This window comes from Arachis hypogaea, chromosome 13, assembly GCF_003086295.3.
Source record: "Arachis hypogaea cultivar Tifrunner chromosome 13, arahy.Tifrunner.gnm2.J5K5, whole genome shotgun sequence".
Classification (NCBI taxonomy): Eukaryota; Viridiplantae; Streptophyta; class Magnoliopsida; order Fabales; family Fabaceae; genus Arachis; species Arachis hypogaea.
Genome location: NC_092048.1, coordinates 113564528 through 113582964, shown reverse-complemented (window position 1 = coordinate 113582964; position 18437 = coordinate 113564528). Strand labels below are relative to the sequence as shown.

General features: G+C 36.5%; 2 protein-coding genes across 45 annotated transcripts; both read right to left on the bottom strand.

Annotated features, from left to right (window-relative positions):
* Positions 1-3888: 3888 nt before the first annotated feature.
* Positions 3889-10723, bottom strand: LOC140177983 (uncharacterized). 43 transcript variants are annotated; one of them, XM_072212283.1, is made up of 14 exons: positions 10624-10723; positions 10283-10377; positions 9796-10116; positions 8367-8454; positions 8017-8284; positions 7537-7889; positions 7332-7454; positions 6923-7048; positions 6515-6714; positions 6081-6305; positions 5535-5928; positions 5367-5450; positions 5164-5295; positions 3889-4833 (listed from the first exon to the last, which is right to left on the bottom strand). In XM_072212283.1, the coding sequence occupies exons 4-7, from the start codon at positions 8376-8378 to the stop codon at positions 7407-7409; spliced, it is 681 nt and encodes a 226-aa protein (XP_072068384.1). In that variant the 5' UTR covers positions 8379-8454; positions 9796-10116; positions 10283-10377; positions 10624-10723; the 3' UTR covers positions 3889-4833; positions 5164-5295; positions 5367-5450; positions 5535-5928; positions 6081-6305; positions 6515-6714; positions 6923-7048; positions 7332-7406. The 43 variants fall into 43 exon arrangements, with proteins under 43 accessions (XP_072068384.1, XP_072068393.1, XP_072068392.1 ...); XM_072212292.1 differs by having other exon boundaries at positions 5367-5458; positions 10319-10377; positions 10624-10722; XM_072212291.1 differs by lacking the exon at positions 10624-10723 and adding an exon at positions 10522-10613 and having other exon boundaries at positions 5367-5458; positions 10319-10377.
* LOC112732748 (kinesin-like protein KIN-14J) lies at positions 10620-17764 on the bottom strand. Of its 2 annotated transcripts, none has more exons than XM_025781524.3 (22): positions 17282-17764; positions 16664-16806; positions 16399-16553; positions 16108-16209; positions 15716-15911; positions 15473-15597; positions 15228-15311; positions 15038-15121; positions 14848-14940; positions 14732-14761; positions 14026-14379; positions 13858-13939; positions 13682-13777; positions 13406-13585; positions 13197-13303; positions 12931-13109; positions 12517-12681; positions 12165-12418; positions 11861-12024; positions 11199-11752; positions 10976-11082; positions 10620-10875 (listed from the first exon to the last, which is right to left on the bottom strand). In XM_025781524.3, exons 2-22 carry the CDS (start codon positions 16749-16751, stop codon positions 10814-10816), a joined length of 3261 nt encoding a protein of 1086 aa, XP_025637309.1. In that variant the 5' UTR covers positions 16752-16806; positions 17282-17764; the 3' UTR covers positions 10620-10813. The 2 variants fall into 2 exon arrangements, with proteins under 2 accessions (XP_025637309.1, XP_025637304.1); XM_025781519.3 differs by having other exon boundaries at positions 16664-16801; positions 17282-17736.
* Between the last annotated feature and the right edge of the window lie 673 nt (positions 17765-18437).

The following is an 18437-nucleotide window of genomic DNA, read 5'->3' as shown; positions in this document are numbered from 1 at the left end:
TAATGACTTGACAAAAAATAAAAATCAACCAATAATCCTTTAGTAAAAGATTTAAAAAAATAAAAGAAAAAATTCTTATCTATTATTATTCAATCAAAATTAAAGTATCAATTAAATATAAAAATTAAAAAATTAAAAACTTAAAAATTCAAATTAAAAAATGAGTTCGGTGACAACGAGAGAGAGAATGTGAGGGTAAAACACAGTGAGGCAGCTGGCACCACCGGTGGAAAAGATAAGAGGGAGAGCGATTAGGGGTTTACATCAGGCAATGGGGTGGAGGGGTATAGGGCTATTAATGGGATAACAAGAATGGTCAGAAAGCGTCAAAGTCTTTTTTCGTGACAAGGTTTTAGGGATGTCGGCGCCGCAACTTCTGGTGTGAGATCATACTCTTGTTGGGGAGGGGATGGCTCAAGTAATTGGCAAGCAAGGAGATTCAACACCACCAAAAGTGATCTTTTCTAAGGAAGCAAATAAAGCACTTGCAAAACCATATAAGGAAGCCATTGTCATCAAGATTTTAGGGAAACATATGAGTTACATGGCTATTACTCACAAATTGAAAGGAATGTGGATGCTTAAAGGTGGGTATGATGTTTTGGATGTAGGGTATGAATACTTTCTAATCAAATTCGATTTGGCAAAAGATAGGGAAAGGGTTCTCCTTGGTGGACCTTAGATGATTGTGGAATCGTACGTCGCAGTGAAGCCTTGGACTATTGAATTTGTCTGAATGAAAATAGTTATGCAAATTAGAATATAATAATAATTGTATAGCAAAAAATAAAAACATAATTACAAAAAAATTGGAAAAAAATAATTTATATTATTATTAATTTTAAAAATTATAGAATAAATTGAAATAATATTATTTTCAAATAATAATAATATTAAATAGAATATCTTAGAAAATAAAATAAAAATTATCTTATTTACTAATTTTAATAAAAATAATTTTTAACATAACAGGAAAGAAAAATATAATAACGGAAATTCTAAAAAAATATTTATCAATATTTCTATTATTTATTAATTTTAATAATTACAGATTAACATATTAAATTTCAATAATATTGTAAGAAAAAAAAACAAAAAATAAAAAATTATTAATATAATCACAGAAAATTCAAAAATAAGTATTTAAACTATTTAATTTACTACAAATACTTATAACGATATGAACCAAAATAATGATACTAAAAATAATACAATTCAAATACTAATCTCTAAATTAGCAAAAATAATAAACTTACATAATTAGGTTGTCCCAAATAATTAATAACATATTTTGCCGTAGACGTATAATCATGTACCATTTTTACTAAACACACTACTAGGGATGGCAACGAGTCCCCATGGGGCAAGGACATCCCCCCCACCCCCACCCCCCGCCCTCCGCCCCGTCACCATAATTTTTTCCTTGTCCTTGCCACGTCTCCGCTACAGGTAACAGGGACCCCGTATCCGCCGGGGACCTGGACATTCGCGGATATCTGCGAATTTTACAAATTAATAATTGAACACAGAAACTTAACAATTTCAAACACAGAACATTAACAGTTGAATAAATCCTAACTTTTCAAATAAAAATTCAACAACAATTGCCCAAACAAGGATAAAACTCAGAAGATTAACAATTTCAAATACAAAAAATTAGCAATTGAACAAATCCTAAATTCCTAAATAAAAATTCAACAATAATTGCACAAATAAAGATACAAACTCAAAAAATTAACAATTTCAAACATTGAACAAACCCTAAATCCCAAATGTTGAAAAAAACTCAAATAAAACTAATCAGAGAAAGGGACTTATTGATGCGGCAGTGACGATTGTGCTAGTGGCGGTGACGATTCTACTGGAGGCAGCAGCGACGAGGAAGACCGATTAGGAGACTGCAATGATGATGAACGAGCATGGAGCAGGAGGTGGTGACGCTGTTGAACGAGACGACGACAATGAGTGAGAGGGCGGTGATTTGCAATGTGAATGAAGGAGGGAGGTGGTGACCAACGATAAGGTTTGTAAGCATTAGAGATGTAGAGAACGTTGGAGTGGTTGGTGAAGTGATGAGAAGTAGTAGCTGGAGGCAAGGAAGAAAGAGGTGACTAGGTCAAGGTGGGCTACTGAGTGAGGGAGAGAGTGAATCTGACGTGAGGCTGAGATCTAGGGTAAAAGATTAGGGTTTTTAACTTTATATATATATATATGGGGTGCATTGGACCTGTGCAACTGTGTATGCGAGTCTGATACCTTGTCAAAGAGAGGAAGTTTGGAATTTCTTGACAGAGTTCTCTAGAAACTACACAAACCCTTGGCTAGCCATTGGGGACTTTAATGAAATGTTACTCCCTTTTGAAGTCAAATGAGGTAATTTTATCCATCGAAGAGTAGAAAATTTTAGTTGAGTGCTAGAAGATTGTGGATTATAGGATCTTGGGTCCAAAGGTCTGCGTTTCACATCTATAGTATATGCATTCTCGTTGAATTAACCAACAAAATTCAACAAGGTTCGCAGCTAACAACATAAGAATCCAAAACAAAGTCACTGTGTGTAAGACAAGAAAAACATCAAGTTCCAACAAAATATAGCTCAGCATGTGAGAGTATCCCTAGCCTAGGTAAACAACAATGTAATATACATCCTTTTCTTTCCCATGTTTAGCTCATTTTGATGGGCTTTTTCTTCGGCAATCCTGCATCTTGCCGAAGTATGCTCTTTGTGCCAGGTGTTGTGAACAGTGTCCTAACCTCCTTACGTTTGTTCTTTGGTTGGTTGCGGCGCACAGCAGGTTGAGAATGGTTGTTAAGGGCATTCAAAGCATCTCCAATGGCTGAATTTTTATGACACAGAATGATGTCAACCATTATTTCCAACCTATATAACTTGATGGTGTCCTGCATGTGAAAATCAGTGTTAAATGACTGCATTTAGGTATAGAAAGTTATGCGTGTTTAATTTGGAAGCTCACATAATTCCAGCCATTTAGTTTTCCGCCTTCGGTCAATTAGTCCATGAATTTTATTGCGTATACACTACAATCAAAACTATGTGAATGAAAGCAACAAATTGTATTAAGAGAACTAGTATGCATCCCAATGAAACTTACCAATTAAGATATTGCAAGAATTTTAGGGGGACTTATGATGGAGAGAATCGTTGTCGGTCTAGATTTTCTTCCTAAAGAAAGGAATTACTTCGTTGTAAGCATAGCTCCAAACCAACAAACAACTCTCACATCAAATTAAATTTTTTGTTTTGTCACAAGTACAAACCCCAATGAATTTATAACCGAAGTATTTAGACTCCGGGTCGTCTCACAAGGAATTGCAATGAAATGGTCAATTATTGGCTATGAAGAACAAGGGGTTTGGTTGATAGAAGGGGCAATAAAATAAATGACAAGAAAAGTAAAGAGAGCAATTAAAGAAAGCAATTAATAAAGAGAAACATTCATGGCAAGATTTGAGATCATAGGCTTTCTATCCTAGTCATTAATCATAATAATTAACAAGAATTTATCTTATTACGTCATCCCCAACGATGGAAGAAGATATAGGTTATCTTCTATTAGAGAAAGTCTAACAAGACTAGCTAATCTCAATCCAAATGTCATAATCAACTCACTAATTGAATTAGCAAGAGATTAGCGTCATTGAAAATGATATTAACTAACAACTCTAGATCACCAATCTAAGTTGGGTTTTCAACTCAAGATTGCCTAATTACTCTTTCCAAGCCAAGAATGCTCAAAATCTACTCTCACATCCAACCAAGCATTTTGTCAAACACTTGGAAGGCATAAAAGGAAAGCATAATAAATGATAAGAAATAGTAAAATCTACCAACTACAAATTGCAAGGAGACAAGATCAACAGCTCAAATTCACAATAAGAGAACATTAAACATCAAATTTCATTAAATGTGAACCAAATCCAACAAGAGCATCGATGAACATAAAAGAGAGCAAAAAAGGAAAATTAACAAGAATACTAAGAGAATCAAAGTGTAGAAACATGAAATTGTAGAAGAAACAAGATGAGAACAATAATCAAAACCTAGATCTAAGATGAAATTAAGCCTAAGAACCCTAATTCTACAGAGAAGAGGGAGCTTCTCTCTCTAGAAACTAACCTACATGATGCCAAAACTACAAACAATTGCTCCTCCTTTGCTTGGACTTCAATTCTGCATGAAATACACTCAGAAACAAGTTGGATTTGGGCCTGGGCAGCTCAGAAATCGCCCCCAGCGCTTTGCCTTTAAGTGGGTCACGTGCTAGTATCGGCGCATACGCGCCATGTGCGCGTGCGCGTCGATTGGCTGTTTCTTCATCCGCGCAGACACGTCTTGTACGTGTGCGCGTCTCTATGCAAAACCAAATTTGCGCGCGCGCGCCTTGTACGCGTGCGCGCCCATCGATGCATTTCCAATATTTGTTTCTTCATGCATTCTCCACTTTGTATGCTTTTCTCCTCATTTCTTCCATCCAATACTTGCCTTATGAACCTGAAATCACTCAACAAACACATCAAGGCATCGAATGGAATTAAAGTAAATTAAAATCATCAATTTAAGGGCCTAAAAATCATGTTTTTACACTTAAGCATAATTCAATGGAGAATTACAAAACCATGCTATTTTATTGAATAAATGTGGAAAAAGGTGATAAAATCCCCTAAAATAAGCACAAGATGAACCACGAAACCGGGGTTTATCAACTTACCCATTTGGTTGTATTAGAATAGAGACGTATGTGCAAGACAGACCTTTTTGAGTGGGCTTATAAGTGGGGATGACCACCTTTGTCATGTCTTCAATGAACCTTTCTTGAGACACATTCAAAGTTTAAACGGAATACAATAATAAGGGTTAAATAGAGCAACAGAATCATGAGATGTTATTGTACTGCATATGCATCTAGCCTCATCTGTGTTGTATCATATGGTTTAGTGTGTAAGCTATCTAGTACAAAAAGCCTTTTTCCGGATACATCAAATGCATACACCCACCAATGACAGGACATACATATGGGAAAAAACCACTGCAATAATATACAATTGTAACTAAGCATAGTATGTACATTTATAAAGAAAAATACATATTCATTGTTCGGGTGCAACGATATAAGTTAATTGTCATATGGCAAATGGACTTACCCACTTTCTCTTTAAATCTGCTACCTTGTCAAAATACCTTGTGTCGGTACCAAAGTGTTCACCCAAATCCATATACACCGGATTTGGCCCGTCCTCAAAATGCATTAGATTTTTTGGGACCAGCACCATTTCCTGTCCAAAGATGAATGTGAGTGTTCATAAGCGGTAACGTACATAAATGATTCATATAAACATATCCTTACCAGTATCCCCAGACACACGCAGAAGTCATGCGTGAATCTGTTTAACCCTGAGTCATTGAATGCGCAACACATACAGTGCACGACCTACATAACTAGCTTGTAAAATATAAATGTTGCCAAAATATGAGATCAAAACAAATTGGAGTAAAATGTTTTTGGGTTACATACATTGTTGTTGAGCCAAGCATGTGGTCTCAGCGTGCACAAGTCCTCCCTTGCCAGCATTAGGTGCGGTCTACCCTCATACGATGCCACTATTTGCTGGTTATCAACAGATGTGTCCACACACCACCATTTGATTCATTATTCATCCCACTCAATGAGTTTTCATCCCCAAAGTAACGGATGAATGGATCGGGGGGACGGTGTGGGTGTTTTGAAGATTTGGGTCATCCCAAGGGAGAATGAGAGGCGTTGCGGACTGGGTGTGCATCAAGAAGTACCTTTTGGAATAATGGTTTGGATTGGATCCACGCTAATGGGTTTTGAGCCGTAACACCATTCGATATCTGCCCACAACTTTTCACACTCTGGATCTCGTTGAGATAAGATGTCAAGATTTCTGTTTCAAAAATAACTGTGAGGTGGCCAACCATTATACATTTTAAGGAGCCGATAACAAAAAATATGCATACTATATCTACAAAGTTTTTTGGTATACACTTTCCTATCAAAAAATTCACTAGAATATTCATCAATTCTTGAATACTATACCAATGCTCTTGACGGAGTTTTTGTTTCATGATCGTCTGGCTCGGTTGATTGCTTTGTTGTTTCCGGCTGGCTGGTTGTGGCGGTGTCCCCTTCCGTCCTATGATGCGTTCTATTGCAGAGTATCTTTCCAATGGGCTCGTCGTCATCGTCATCCTCATCGGATGCAACTGAAGGTGCATTTGTGCGCATTGAGCCGTTGCTAACTCGACCCCTCTTGTCGGATCCCTGAAGTCACAACACCAAACTAGTTATACACAAAGAACCTCAAAGTGCTTTTAAATCACACAATAAACTCACGATAAAATAACATTTCATGAAGCTATCTCAAAACATGGCATCACCAGTAACTTATTTAAAGGTAAGTTGACATGTTCTCATGTTTTAACTTTGAAACATGCAATTTAAACCTTCTTAAAACAGAATATTTTACTCACTTTTTGTCTTTCTATTGTGTCCATTTCACTAGTCGTGCCGATGTCCCCTTTTGTCATACGAGGTTCAGGAGTTCTTGTCCAATCAATTTTTCTCTGCAGTTTTTTGGCAATGGGCTCGTCGTCATCGTCATCCCCATCCAATACAACTGCGGGTGCATCTATCTTGAGCAGTGTCTAACTCCCCCTCTCTTATCAGATCCCTGAAATCACAAAGCCAAACTATTCATATAGAACTACCACAAAGTGCTTTTAAATCACACTACAAACACAACGTAAATTAATACATCTCCTCTGGCAATATAAAATATGGCATCAGCAGTAAGTTTTTAAAAATAATTTGTATTGTTCTCTTGATTTATGTTTGAAACATGCAACTTAAAGATTCTTCAGAAAGTAAAAATTACTCACTTTTGTGGACCCTATGGTTCCTTTTGTCCGGTGCGCGTCTTCTCTTTCAGCACATTGGTTCATCGTGACCTCACTCGCACAACCTTCACCGACACACCCATTGTTCCCGTCGGTATCGCTGCATTCCTGTTCGGAGCATCAACTAGTCAGAAGGCACATATAGCTAAGGATACATCCAGCGAGGACACATCGACATACGATTGAAACAGAAGACACAACTATTACCAACAAATTGGAGTAAACACTAATTAATGAGATGTTAGTTCTTCTGAAGGCCACGTAAAATTAATTACAAGAGAAATCGACCTCTGCATTATAAATATCTAATAAGCACACATGTATAAAATCTAAAAAAATCAACCAATTTCTTCGTGCTACAAGAAACCGTTAGCCTTGCTTCAATGAATACCTCTGGTTGAACAGTTGATGATGCCATAGCGCTGAGCTCCGCGGCAGTCCATGCAGAAAGCCACGGCTCATGTTCTTAACAATTCTCAAGTTCACCACGTTTTAGCTTTTGAAAGTACAAAATCTGGAGATATCGCAGACACACCTTAGGTGTTGGGATTCAAAGGTGAGTCAGATTAAATACCATTTTGAAATTAAAATGTTACCAGCAAAGCGAATATGCAACTCTCACAGGACTTATTGTTTCTACGTTGATACTTCCTGATTGCCTGTTCTAACAAGTTGAAAATATGCAACGGCCAACGGTATCTTCCCATATCAGAAACATCAAGTATTATATCGATGTGCCAAGACGAGATGACGTGTTGCACAGTCAAACACAGAAACATCTTAAGCACAAGCAGGATGAAATGTCTCCTGAACTCCATCCTGTCATCTACAGTTTCCATAGCACAATGGTTGACAAAACACCTATGTTGAATGGTTTTCAACCGATGAAATCTTCTTTTTATTGAAGCATGAGAAACATTCCCACAGTCGAACGGTGGGAAGTCGTCAACTACAACATGCATGTGCATAAAATAGTGTAAAATGAGCAGCAAAATAGGTAGAAAAAATGAAAAACCATGGAGACCGAAACTATTTTGACCAATTGAATGCTGTGTAACACAGAAAGCTATACTCACCACCAGGTGGGATTCCGAAAACACGCTGAAATAACTCGGGTCCAATGCGGATGTTTCCATGATCTACAGTCAACGTGCTCGTTTCAGTGTTGTAGGCTTTAACCAACGAAACCATTATGCCTTGTTTAACCGGCCACCTCGGGACTAGCTTCAGGAAACCAAAACCCATTGCTTCTATCTCCTGTAGCTTTTCTTGGGCTTGGTTTATTTCCAAATCTTTGAAGAAATCCGCAATGTGGTATGGTGAGCACCTTATCTCTGATAATTTCTGTCAACATAAGACAAGACCATTAGAAACAAACAAACTGATAAATTAGAATAAAAACACAAATCTCTGAATGATGTAGTACCGACTTTCCCATGACTTGAAGGTGATTTCTGGCAACAGACCAAAAATTATGTCCACGTACAAAATTGTCTTTTATTCCCCAAACTCAACTAAGTCAGCGGTACAAGAACAGGAAGAAATAAAGTTAAGCGCAAGATTACATAACAAAATACAATTCAGCCACATAAAAAACCAATTTTCACCTTTTGATTCTTCTAGATTAACTAGGTCACAAGTACAACAATAAGAAGACAAAAAGTAATTCAATAACCACCTCTATTAATCAAAGAATTACTATAACGCTAAAGACACATGTAATATATAGGTGTGCACATTAATATGACCAGAATTAAAATTACAACCATGAAAATTATGTTATTCGAGTTCAGATAAAGGAGAACTACCATAAAACACAACACCAGATAATAGCAATTATACCAGAATACAAAGATAATAAAAAGAAAACTTAGATAATGGAATTTAGTAATGTTCAAAGACATGAAGGAGTGTTTTTTTTCTAGAAACCACCTATATGTAGAAAAGTTTAGTAATATAAACTATCCTAAAAAGCAAAAGCGTCACAATGGATATGATAATGTAGTTAAGGTCGTGTTGAAACATTTTTTAATGAGATGATTATGACGTATCAACTAAACGACAATATGGACATGGACAACAGGCAACATAGCAGCTTTGAATCTTATTTCAGGCGAAATCAACAAAACAAAAATCAATTTCTCATAACCCACAACTAATTTAAAATATGGAACGACGCATAAAAAGTAAATCTAATAAGAAGACACACCAATTTTATATAAAATATCCATAGTTGCACCTGTTGCTCGCTAGACCATAAACCAAATAACAACTCAACAATAAAAATTTCCAACATCCAACTACTTTTTGCTTAATCAACCCAATCAAAGGTCCAAGGATTAATTGGTTTTTTACATGTAATCATTCGAAAGCAACATCCATTAACCATATTCACATCAATAACACCTAACGCACCAAAACAAACACCAATTAGTGACAACCATACATATTAGTTGAACCAAGGAATGGTCCATGAAAATGAACTCTTACTCAGCAATACAAATCAGCACAAACCATCACTCTAAAGACACATCTGAAGTAATGTTCAATTGCTGTGATTACAACTAATACGTTCCCTTTTTCCTTTTCCTTTTAACTTAGCAGTACAAAACATCACCCTTAATTTACAGTGTGATAACCTCCAGACATTATCAAAATCCAATTATATGTTGACAATATTCAAAATCATTTCCAACCCAGGACATATGGACACATAGGAATCAATTCATTATTTTTACCTTTCTAAAAGAATCCACACACTCAGAAAACCATGTTGTATCAATCTCAAACCTTATGAAATGCTCTCAAATCGAACCTAGTACAAGCAATTAATGAAAATCTGAAGAACCACTAACCTGTTATTGCAGCGCCGGCACCGGAGGGAAGACACGTGCGGTGGGCCCAGACGCTAGGCAGGGAGCGGCGCTGACTGGGGATGCAGAGGCCGAACAAAGGCACCGTCGGGTTGGAGGCCGGAAGAATGGATGCATCTTCAAAGGGGGGCCGACGGCGACATGCAACAAAGGCGGCGATGCTAGGGGACTACAAGGAGGTACTTGCGTGTGGCGTTGTCTGGTGTTCCGGCGGCGTTGACTCCCGTTGACGGCGGCAACCATCGAAGACTGCAAGGAAGAGGGGCTGAGTGGCGCTGAAAGGGGAGAGTTGGAGGGATGTGGCTGCACGGTAACAAGATGTGGGTATTAGGTTTACAATAGTAAATTAGTGACATTAGGATTAACCTAGGTTAATTAAGAATGCGACTTTTTGAATAAAATAGGTTTCGGGGTCCAACCCAATGAAAGTTGGCAAGACCCTGTTGGAAACGGAATTGATATTACAAACCATAAATATATTAACAGACATAGGCATGATCCATACGAGATCCTGATCAGTCCTGGTGCAAATGAACTTTTGAAGATATGGGCGCGTTTGATTCCCTGCAATGATGCCAAGAATGAGAATAAGATTTGCACATCTGTATTTATCGTTCAGATGTGGATTTTTTTTTTTTTAATTTGGGATAAATACAGATGTAAGTTTTAATCAGATGCGACTTAGTGTCTTCAATGATTCTCACTTACTTGGTGGCTACATATGTCATAAGCATAAAACAAAGATACATACAGACGTAGATTTTAAATTTTTAATCAGTTGAGTTGTACGATTCTCACAATCTCACTTACAGAAAAGATCGCGATGCTTAAATACAAAATAGTTACAAGCTAGGGTTTGCAATCGCCTCACTAAATAATAGATTGAGGCTGAAATGAGCTATAACTCAGCCTTGGGTGCAGAATAATATAATAAGCACCTAACATGAATAAAAAGTTCCTATGGCCCTAATCTTTCTACAGCATCCAAGTTGTATCCTAACTATTGCCATCTTTTGAGGGGCTTTGCCGAAGAAGAGCTACCAGCTGTCTGTTTTCTAACACCTACATGCAGGACGTTAAGTTAAAAACAGAACCATGGGAGACAGGGAAAGAGATTAAATTAAAATAATAAGCGAAATGAGAGCAAGCTGGATACACATACTTGAATTTGACACTGAGTGGGTTCTGTTCAATGATAGCCTAGAAGGTTTCGTTGGTAGTTTCGATGCAACTTGCGGGGCTTTGGGAATTTTGGATGGCATGATAGGCCTGCATGCAATTCAATGCAAATCGATATCAAGTTTATGGCTCAGCAATGACTCACGTTCCACACAATGAAAGTACATAGTTACTACAATAGTGTTGAACACAGAGAGAGCACTCACTTTCCCGTGCTCTGAGGTGGAAGGTCGTCCACTGTTGTGTTCTTTGCTGGTGTGGTTTCAGCTGCCTTCTCGACTTCAGGGAAAAGAGTGTACTCAACAATACTGCTGATTGAATCGGTTTCTGTACCCATTGAAAGACCGCCATCAGATATGTCACTTAATCGCTCTTCTGAATCTGCATCTCCAAATCCTAAGAGGTCAATGTCCTCATTGAAATTTTGATGATTATCTTCTCTGGCTAATTTCATTTGTAGGGAACTGGACTTGTGCCTGAAATCATCCAACGATCGAGGAGAACCAGCTTCTGATTGCCTGTCACTATACTCAGAGCAATTGTCAGCATCAGAAGTTGCTTTGTCACGGGCTCCAATGCTCCTTGTTCCTGAGTGTCTCAAGCTATGCCGAGGAGTCCCCATTGAGTGTCTTCTCGGAGATGATGGGACATGCCTAGGTGAGATCGTACCAAGCTTTGCACCATTGTTATTAACCTTGACCGACTGCAACCGCTCAATTTCTTCATCCTTCCTTGTAATTGCATCCTTGAGAGACGACAACTACAAGAAAAGTAGAAATCAGTGTGCAATTGTAGATGATATTGCAAAATCAGTTTAAGCCAACTGGTTTCAACATATATGTTAAATGCAATTAAGACTGGATATAACCTGTTCCATAAGTTCTCTCACATCCTTGCCCTCTTTGTTGCTACGAGCAGCGCCTAACTCCACACCAGAAACCCTCTCAGCAAACTTCAAGGTACTTATAGTTTCAGAATATGAAGCGACATCAGGATTAAGTTGTACAAACATAAGGGTTTTTGCTTGACCACCTAGAAAATACAAGTTCGAAAGTTACCATAATAAGATATGATTACAACATGCCCCAAAAGAAAAAAACAAACAAACAAAACAAAACAAAATAAAACCAAGAGAACAAATATAACTTGATATTAATGATGGCAAAAATTACCTAATGAACTCTGAAGAAGTTGAGTCAGTTTACTATTTCTATATGGCACGTGTGAACTCTTCTGTGCTAGAGCAAATATCACATCTCCAAGTGCTGAAAGTGATTTGTTTATATGTTGTGCCTCCTTAAGCCTATCTCCTGTTGCTTCAGAACGATCCACTCTTTCACTTCCAGCAAGATCTACCAGATGTAGACACCCACGCAAGAGAGTGTTGGTCTTCAAATCCGTTCCCCGAACATGAATGGAGAGAACACTGGCACATAATTATAATAACAAAATGAGTACCGAATCTTCACAATTCGACAAATGACATTAAGAGGAGAAAAATATTCTGCAAGCTTTGAATACAACCTATGTGATCTACTACTCCTTTCATTTAAGGCTGTGGCACTTGTAGCCCGATTCGTCATCCCGATATTCATCAACTCAAGGACATCTGTCATTGAATTTACAGAGTGCATACTTGCATCAGGAACAGCCAACCCATTTGGTTGGGTTGTATTCCAAATCCCAAGTGTGTGCAAGTCAAGGAAACAGTATTTTATTTGCTTGAAAACAAGAATGAAAGGAAATGTATGCTAAACGATACTATAAATTTATATGTCAAATTTTTTATACATATCTATATGCAGTAAATAGTTGTACATCAATACATAAATGAAAAAGCATGCATGCATGTTTAAGGATAGATAGGAGATGCTTAGCTTATAATAAAAGGCAGCCCAAAGCATCTGTGTATATTTATTAGAATTAGAAAAAGGATATCTCTTTTGAGGGCCATTGGTTGATAGTAAATCACGAACTTGTTCATTATAAATCTCAACCATTTGAACACCAATTTCATACATGATAGAGTTCCTTCTGCTATGGGAGATATGGAAAAGATCGTGTAGCGCCCGATAGTTGACTCCCCAATCCGATTTTGACGATAAGGAAGGTCCACTCTAGAAGAAGGGGGTGAAAACCTAAATTAAACTTTTGAAACACAATGCAGTTAAAATGTAAATAATGCCCAACATATTAAATACTACCATTGTATATGTTTTTCCAGCACCAGTTTGACCATATGCAAATATACAAACATTGTAACCATCAAGAACAGAACGAATTAATGGTTGAGTATCCCTGAAAACTTCTTCTGCAGAAATAATAATAAGAGGTGCAAGTCAAAAGTTACTACCAATTTGGTAAAATATAAAACTAATAACAAACATAAAATTCAAAAGAATGAATGTTGTACCTTGACTTGCAGCTTGACCAAAAACCTTGTTAAATTTAAAAAGCTTGCGACTATCTTTTCCTTGTTTGAGAGGATTACTGACAATTAGTTCTCCATCCTCACCCGCAAACTCAATGGTTGAATGATTTTGATTTTGTCCCGGAAGAAAGGGTCTAATTCGGCAATATACCCTAATATTTCCTATTCATCAATGATTTAAACAACAAAAAGAACAGGTCAGGTCAGAATCAAGCAAAGACACAATAATAGTGTGTCTAAGCACTACAAAATACACACCTTTCAAATCTTGAACTTCATTATACAATTTTCTATTTTCAGCAAGAACTACGTGGTAATTTTCAGCAGCATCAGCTAGACCTTTGAGTTTGGTTCCTATATATGAGCACATCTTGTAAGTATATGACACATCATAAAACAATATAAAGTACTTGAAGAGATACAGTATATATTACCAAAGTACTTGAAATCCTCTAAGTAGCTTCTTTTTGTTTTTAACACTTCATTTTTGACAGACTTCATTGCAGCTCTCAATTCCTATAAAGCACCAAATAATATAAATATAGCACAAGTAAAAAGAAAATGGAAATAAAAAATGATGCAACATAAACAACAAAGCAAACCTGAAAAGCTCTAGATTGGCAATCGACAAAACTTAGGTAAGTACGCTCCTTATTCTTCCAATTCACAGATCTGGATTCTGAAAATGCCTCCAATTCCTTCACTTGCTTCCTTGCATCAGCAAGAAGACTTTCAAGTTCGGATATTCTTTTCAAGTACTCAACTTTAGATTCAGTAGCTTGTGATTCTAGCTGCAAAACATGTTCTTCATGTGTTCTTTTGATCATTTCCAGTTCTTGCTTCAGTGTAGAAACTTCAATTTCATTACGAACTTTTTCTTTCTTTAATCGAGAAAAATCCTGTTCTTCAAGTTTCTTCTTCTCCTCAAATTTACTTTGTTCAAGCTGCAAAGAAACCTGATGAAACAACTGACTGAAGTTAGTAGCCAAACAGAACTAGAGTTGGAAGCTGGAAAACATGTTTTGTAATTTTAAATGCTAAAGCATTTCAATATTAATCAAATCATCATTTACTTTTCAAAATTATTAAAGGTAGTCCTTTTGCAATTATAGGAACTTTATTATATATAAAGGTAACAATGCTGCATAGTTTCAAACAAATCTACATAAAAACTAGCTTTGTGTACAATAAGCAACATGAGCTGATAGTCCAATCAATTTGAGCTACTTAATCATGCTGAAAATAACAACTTCAAGTTTTAACTTCTAACAAAAATGAGGATCTATATTGCAACAGATAGGTTTGCACCTTCAATTGCTGAACCCAACTTGCAACCACCTGTATAAAATAGAGACAACTTTGAAATTAAACTGAGATAAAAATAGAGTAAGCCACACTCCCAGCTCAATCAACAAAGAAACTACCTCGTTCTCTTCAGTGGTCCCAGCTGCAAGAGTTTCAAGTGCATTTATTCTTGATTGGTACTTCTCCTCATGAGCCTTGAAAATATTGTTTTGCTTCATATATGCAACATAATAAAACAGTCATTCTTCAAGGAAAAATGAAAAACTTGAATTCTCTAGGAGGGCAATGAACATATAAAGTTAATTTTACATTTTTTATGCTTTGTGCTTGATGTGAAACACGCAACTCAATGACTTGCAGAATTTTCTTCAACAGACAACCTGCACGTTGAGCCTAGAAACATGCAAATAAACTCAACAACTGTTTATCAACAAAACCAATTTGGCAAGAACAGGGTAGCATTGACATGAATTATTTATTGCAGAAGTATTTAACTCACTTGGGGTACATCTCCATTCTTCCTTTCAAAGATATCACTGAGGATCGCATTCCCTATGTTAAAGAGCGATCGAGTTGATACACACTGCAGATATACATTTCACTTATTTATCAGGTTCATATATGAGCAAACTACAAGAGCAATAGTGCATAACACATATTGAAGAATTCCCTAGTGGTAACTGGTAAGCACAAAAAGAAAATAGAAAATTTGATAGAGACAAGTATATTATCTTATTGACTCACATCCAAATTGTTTGATTTTAATAATTCCATAAGTTTAGCATCTGAAAGATCTAAGGGCAGTCCTTGCTTCAACTGGAACAGTTCATTAGACTTCAACCCATTTTGGTCTTTGGCAGCAATTCCCCCTGGACAAAGAGATGTAATAAGAAAACATCATTGATATAAGGTAATTGCTGCAGAAAGAATATTAAAATCTTCAATAAATCTATTTAGAGCAGAGCATAATTTAATTGATTGTAATACCATAAACAAAAGAACCATCGATAGCATGTCGGAATTTCAAAGTATCCTTGAGACAACTATCATTTTCCTCAAGGGATGTTTGATCTGACTGGCCCCACCTCTTCCTAGAAAAACTCTGGATATTTTCCCGAGCAGCATTGAAAGCAAATTGAGTTTTCAATGTCTCAAGAGATTGTAAGACAGGCACCATGGATCCCTGCGTGAATTCTCAAACGACGTCAAAATTAAATAACTACAGGAGAAATTTCAGTTTTGTCTATGGACAGTGCCACCAAATTTCTCCCTCATAGCAACTATAATATAAATAAAAAAATAAAAGAAAGAAGAAGGATAAGGAAAGGCCATAACTCAGCATGTTCTCAAATAGCATTTCAGAAAGGAACTTCTTATACCTGCTCCAGGTCTGACAATTCAAATCCAGACAATCCCAATTCATCCAAAGACATTAGAAACTTTTTAATGCGGCCCACTGGCTCATTCAAATATCCACGTCCCTGAAGTTAAAGATGTACTTCATTAGAGGAAAGAGAACAAAAACAAATAAAATAATAAACTCCAACTTAATGTCAGCACAATCAGAAAACAATGAAAATTATTGTAGACATACTCATCAAATAGAAACGGTTTTAACAAAAGGAAAAGCAATATATAAGTATTAACACAGCGAAAGATATTTGTATTACTTCCAATGAACCAGGAACCAGCTGGTCCAAAAGGCTGCATAATAAAGATCCATCCCTCAACCATTCTCTCAATTCCTCCTCTGAAGTTTCTGAAGGCAGATTAAGGTTAGGAAGCACGGCATTCATCCACATCACCAGAGAAGCAAGCTGGCTACCTGAAAACATAATCAAATAAAACATTGTAGAAATGGGGAAGTAGGATAACAAGCACAAACAGATAAGCATCTAAACTTAAAAAGACAGAAGCCAGTAGTAGTTCACTTACCTTCAACTGTACCTCCTAACTCTTCCCCAGAAAACCCATTTAAGCTGCCAGTTTCCCCTTTTCCTCGCCCCTCCTGCCCCAACTGCATGCTCGTTTTAGATACTCTTCCTGCCCCTTTGATTAACTGTACCTGTTTCCCTACGCTGGCACAACAGAGATGAGAGAACTTCCATAAGAAAAGTACCCCCTTGACTCAAACATATTTAGCAGCTTACGTGGACCAGAAATTAACAATGTATTAAGAAATCAAAGTAACTATATCAGAAAAAAGGTTAAATGTCTACGATATAAACAGATAAAGTCAGAAAATAGTTGTCTAACATTTAGAAAAGGGGAGACATTAGAATAATTAGGATATTTTTTCCTTAAACTAAACTACATTGAAAAATACAGTCAGATTAAAGGAGCTCGGATTGAAATAATTACTCCAGAAAATAATACAGTGAAATTTAGAGCGGCAAATGGAGAAGATCGAATTGAAAAAGAAACAGAAACAAAAATTGAAAAATGCTAAACTCGGAAACGCAGCTGCGGCATTAGCTGACGCGCATTATTAATAATTAATTCATCAATCAATCGATCAATTCCTCAAGGAACGAAAACAAGATAAAAAAATACCAAGAAAAGCAAATGCAGCAGATCGGCGCAAAGATATGTTGCAGAGGCAATGCAGGAAGAAGTTGAGGAAGTGGGAGCTACCACGCAGCGCTTTGGAGGTACGTAAAAGCCTCCCAGATCAAAATCGGAACCGTTGAAACGACAGCGTGTTGGAGCAGCAATGCAGATACCGAACCGAACAAGGCGATAACGGATGGATCCAAAATTGCGGAGTGGTTATTTTGTAGAGTTTGGTGGAAACGGTGAACGGAATTTAGTTGGCAGAGAGATTTGATTTGGATTTTGGTTTTAGTGGTGTGGGAGACTGTGTGTTGTTGTAGAAGGGGGAAAGGGTAAAAACCAAAAAGAGGTTCGGGATTGGCCCTTTCCTTTGTTAAGTTGTTTTCGTTTTCGTTTTCATTTTTGAAATGATAAAAGCGTCGCGTCGAGACCTGAAACTTTGGAATAAATTTTGCAAATAGTATATTGAATTGGATTGCAAGCAAAATAAAGTGAATTTGAATCTTTAAGTTTTAACCTTTTCTTAAGCTTGCCCCTTTTTGTTTAATTAATGAAATCGCACCTTCTTTGTTGCGATTTTGTGAATTGGCCACTGACTACTTCTCGAATGACATTCCCGCCGGCCTCCTTAAATCCGCTTTTAAAAATTAGATCGTCAGCTTTGTCTTAAGCCTCTATCCTGTATTATTATTTTATATGAACGAAAAAAATTCTACGTCCAAATAATTATCCAACCAAAGTTGTATAACCATTTTTCATATTAACTACTATCACGGTTATTTTTTTTTCCTTTTTTTTCTTTTTTTATTTAAATTTTTTTTTCTTTCCTTTTCCTTTTTCTTTTTCTTGATCGCCATTGTAATTCTTATCATAGACGCGAATTTGGAATCTCTATTTATTTATAGTATTTTTTGTGTGATTTAAATTATATTGATAAGTTTTTTGGTGTCGTCATTTTTAAGTTTCGGTATTATTATGAATTAGATTTATTGTGATTCATATTTCTATACTTATTTTGAGTTTAATTTTTTCTAGTGTCACCATTTTAAAATTTTGGTATTATTTCTTTTTAAATTTATATTCTTGTCATAAATTTGGATTTGGAGTCTCTATATAGTCGTAGTGTTTCTTATGTGATTTAAACTATGTTGATGAA

Bases quoted from the DNA above. Each gene is read 5' to 3' on its own strand.
- LOC140177983 (XM_072212275.1), bottom strand. The intron at 7,890-8,016 runs GTGAGTATAGCT...TGCATGTTGTAG, and splicing joins TTTCGGAATCCCACCTGGTG to TTGACGACTTCCCACCGTTC. The intron at 7,455-7,536 runs GTAACATTTTAA...CGATATCTCCAG, and splicing joins GTTGCATATTCGCTTTGCTG to ATTTTGTACTTTCAAAAGCT.
- LOC112732748 (XM_025781524.3), bottom strand. From the start codon at position 16,751: ATGCAGTTGGGGCAGGAGGGGCGAGGAAAAGGGGAAACTGGCAGCTTA. The intron at 13,778-13,857 runs GTAATATATACT...GCTCATATATAG, and splicing joins AGAGGATTTCAAGTACTTTG to GAACCAAACTCAAAGGTCTA. The intron at 12,682-12,930 runs ATATCCTTTTTC...TGACTTGCACAC, and splicing joins ACCAATGGCCCTCAAAAGAG to ACTTGGGATTTGGAATACAA.